The sequence below is a fragment of the Saprolegnia parasitica genome (genome assembly GCF_000151545.1).
Source record: "Saprolegnia parasitica CBS 223.65 unplaced genomic scaffold supercont2.926, whole genome shotgun sequence".
Classification (NCBI taxonomy): domain Eukaryota; phylum Oomycota; class Saprolegniomycetes; order Saprolegniales; family Saprolegniaceae; genus Saprolegnia; species Saprolegnia parasitica.
The window spans coordinates 1-2,853 of record NW_012157320.1 but is presented as its reverse complement, the minus strand read 5'-3'; the positions used below and the strand labels follow the sequence as shown (position 1 = coordinate 2,853).

Sequence of the window (2,853 nt, the reverse complement as noted above, 5' to 3'; positions counted from 1 at the left end):
GCAGCAACAGGCAATCGCGACCTGCGGAGATGGCCTCGACTAGGACGGTGCGAGCATGCCTTGCTGCCGCTGCCATCGGGCATGGCACAACGGCGGTGCAAAGTGGCGGCGCCATCCGATTGGTCGTTGGACATTGCATTTCAATGTATTTCCACCAATCCCGAGCCTTTATGATATGGATTGACTAAAAATGATACCATGAATAAAGATCGTCAGGACGTGGCAGATCCGCCGGCTCTGAATGGCTTGAGCCCGTCGAAGCTCTGATGCAACCCCGTCGAAGCTTATAGGTACTGGCCAATACGCTCTTGCGTGCAACCTTACGTTGAAGCGCTCGAAAAACGAACATATCGCGCGACGGGACAATGTAAAACATCGAAGATCAGCGATGGCGGCCGTAAACGCATGCCAGAATCCATTTGACGTTGCGCCAAGCTCATCCTTCCCTTCGCACCATGGAACCGGTAGGCGCGTTGTCGTCATGATCCATAAGTTCATGCCGTTGATATAGCTTTTGCACTTGTTTGACAACGAAGCCGACGACGTCAACTTGTCGCCTGACCAAGCGCGTGACGTTTTCAAGCTCGTACCATACCGCAGCTTTTGAAGAGTCTCTGACAACTGTACGTAGCTCGGCCTCGACCTCACGGAAGCGCAGATCAAGCAGCTCGAAGACGTCCCTCTGGATGGTACAAAAAACTGGATTCATCCTAGTTGTTGAGAGTAGAGTCTAGAGTTTATGCGCACGCTCGAAGCGCAGACGGCCACGACCACGATCGAGGTCTCGGAAGTCGAGCCCAAGGAAGAAGCAACGATCTCGTACAACCAGCTGCACGAGTTTCTCCGCTCGTGCAATCTGGACGTGCCGCAAGAGTCGATCCTCGAGTTCCTCGCGCAGCAGTCCAACTCGACCATGTACAACTTGTCACTATTTTCATTGTACATGGCGAACCAATATGGATATAGTACTGAGGCGGATCCGCTGGTCATTGACAAGGAAGGGTTTGCGCGCTTCCTTGAGCAACTGTCGGCGTCGCCGGCGCCGAGCCCGGCCAAGCCAACCAACCCGCGCGCCACCCAGAAGAAATCCAAGTCCAAGGCGCGCCGCCGCCACCGTGCGCCGTAGACAATTATGTTCAATAGTATGTAGACTGACTACAGACTTTTTATGTTGCACATTCATGCAAGAACGCGTCATGGTCCGTCTCGACTGCGTGGAAATCCTTGAGGAGTTTGAGACACCCGTCCTTCTCCAAGCAGCGGTAGACCGCGCTCGCTTCGTCCGCACTAGTCACGACGTCACGCAAGCAATCTCGACAGTAGGTAATAGGAAGCATTGTAGTACTTGGCGTAGAGGTCCTGGAAGCGCTCGAGGTGCGGGTCCGAGATGGTCATGTCGCAGCTCTTTAAAAAGTAAGAGAGCTGGTGCGGCGTGACGTGATCGCGCCGGAAATGGTCCAAGAGGTGCCACTCGTGGCTGCCCTCGTCGAGGCTGCGCGCGGCCTTGTACTGGCAGTCGACAATCGCGAGAAACTCTACCGCGCTCGCACGGTCGCAGGAGCTATTGCGTTCAAGTTTTACCCGCAAACGAAAGCAACTCGAGCTCGTTCACGTGGTCTTCGTTGACCGTGAGCCCGAGCTACGGCAATGAAGACACCAGCTAATCAAAAGCGACGTACGAGCTGGAACATGCGCAGGGCTTGCACGGACGAGACGTTGCCGTCCATGTTGGTGTCGTAAAAGGTAAACAGCTAGCAGTTGAGCATTCCAGTCGACCATCGTACCAGCTTCTACGTACCGAGCGAATACCGGCGACGTCGTCCGAGTCCAAATGCGCGGCTCGCGCTTCGTACGCCGAGTGAAGCGCCGCAGCGAACGCCATGTCTCTTTTTAGCGGTCGTTTCAGTGTCCTTCTGGCCTGGGGTTTAACTGTATCAACTTGATACCCTGGGCCATGGGAGCGACAATTTCCAACCTACCCCCGTCATGCCACAGACTACGGACTTGTTCAATAGGTGCAACCCGGCGCCGTCTTCCACATATACTCCCGTCGTGTCCACTTACGGCGTGATGCGTGATGGCGTGCATGAACATCAAGTATTTATCGGGTCACATGGAAAACAAACGCGAGCAGGAGCCGCACGGCGATCCTCACGACGCGAGGCTGGCTTGGTCATAGTCGTACACGGGCGCTTTGTTGTGCATTTGGTCCAAGAAGGGCTTGGCGTTGATCCAGATACCGGCTGTCACGTCCGGGCTGTCATTCCAGAGCAAGTCGAAGAGGATCCGATTCTCGTACCCATTTCTGGGCACGCCGTACGCATACCCATTCGGGCACGTGACCCGGTGTCCATCCGAGACGTCACCGAGCGTCCAGTGCGCAAACGAGCTCTCGGTCGTCGCATTCGTATAGCACGCGGCACGAAAGCCCCGACTCGATGTGCAGTCGTGCGAGGACCAGCGCGCGGTCGTGCCCCGGGGCATGGCCACGCACGCCGAGAGGTCCGAGGGTTCGTTCTCGGCAAACGACCAGATCATGGCCGCCATGCGGTTGGGCGTCAAGTTGTCGGGCGACGGGATCTTGACGTTGCACTCCATGAGGCGCGGCAGCTGAGCATTGTCGATGAGAAACTCGTTCGGACCCACGTGGCCGTCGGCGTTGATGAACCCATATTGGATCTCGCTCGTCTCGGGGCGGAATAGAATGTGGTCGTTCTCAATCGTGCTTGTCTTCCAGTTCTTGAAGCTGCACGCAGGGTACGGCTGGAACGGCAAGTCGGGTTCTTGCCACCCGCAGAGGGTGTACTTGTGGAAGAGGAGTTCGTCGCCAATCGGCGAGTAGTCCGAGACAGA

At 56.2% G+C, this 2,853-nt stretch overlaps 3 protein-coding genes across 3 annotated transcripts; 1 reads left to right on the top strand and 2 right to left on the bottom strand.

The window, feature by feature from the left end:
* Positions 1-535: 535 nt before the first annotated feature.
* SPRG_18025 (hypothetical protein) lies at positions 536-1,201 on the top strand. Its single transcript, XM_012357453.1, has 4 exons — positions 536-586; positions 632-689; positions 735-915; positions 967-1,201. The coding sequence occupies exons 3-4, from the start codon at positions 740-742 to the stop codon at positions 1,124-1,126; spliced, it is 336 nt and encodes a 111-aa protein (XP_012212843.1). The 5' UTR covers positions 536-586; positions 632-689; positions 735-739; the 3' UTR covers positions 1,127-1,201.
* On the bottom strand, positions 1,147-1,907 carry SPRG_18024 (hypothetical protein). The gene is made up of 5 exons (XM_012357452.1): positions 1,799-1,907; positions 1,680-1,751; positions 1,582-1,639; positions 1,346-1,535; positions 1,147-1,287 (listed from the first exon to the last, which is right to left on the bottom strand). Exons 1-5 carry the CDS (start codon positions 1,880-1,882, stop codon positions 1,167-1,169), a joined length of 525 nt encoding a protein of 174 aa, XP_012212842.1. The 5' UTR covers positions 1,883-1,907; the 3' UTR covers positions 1,147-1,166.
* A 244-nt stretch (positions 1,908-2,151) lies between these two features.
* On the bottom strand, positions 2,152-2,805 carry SPRG_18023 (hypothetical protein; the record flags this gene model as incomplete). Its single annotated transcript, XM_012357451.1, has 1 exon — positions 2,152-2,805. A coding segment is annotated over one exon (654 nt), but the record flags the coding sequence as incomplete, so codon positions are not given.
* Between the last annotated feature and the right edge of the window lie 48 nt (positions 2,806-2,853).

Bases quoted from the DNA above. Each gene is read 5' to 3' on its own strand.
- SPRG_18024 (XM_012357452.1), bottom strand. From the start codon at position 1,882: ATGGCGTTCGCTGCGGCGCTTCACTCGGCGTACGAAGCGCGAGCCGCG. The intron at 1,640-1,679 runs GTACGTCGCTTT...TCATTGCCGTAG, and splicing joins CCCTGCGCATGTTCCAGCTC to CTCGGGCTCACGGTCAACGA. The intron at 1,288-1,345 runs GTACTACAATGC...CGTCGTGACTAG, and splicing joins TTCCAGGACCTCTACGCCAA to TGCGGACGAAGCGAGCGCGG.
- SPRG_18025 (XM_012357453.1), top strand. From the start codon at position 740: ATGCGCACGCTCGAAGCGCAGACGGCCACGACCACGATCGAGGTCTCG. The intron at 916-966 runs GTACAACTTGTC...ATATGGATATAG, and splicing joins CAGCAGTCCAACTCGACCAT to TACTGAGGCGGATCCGCTGG.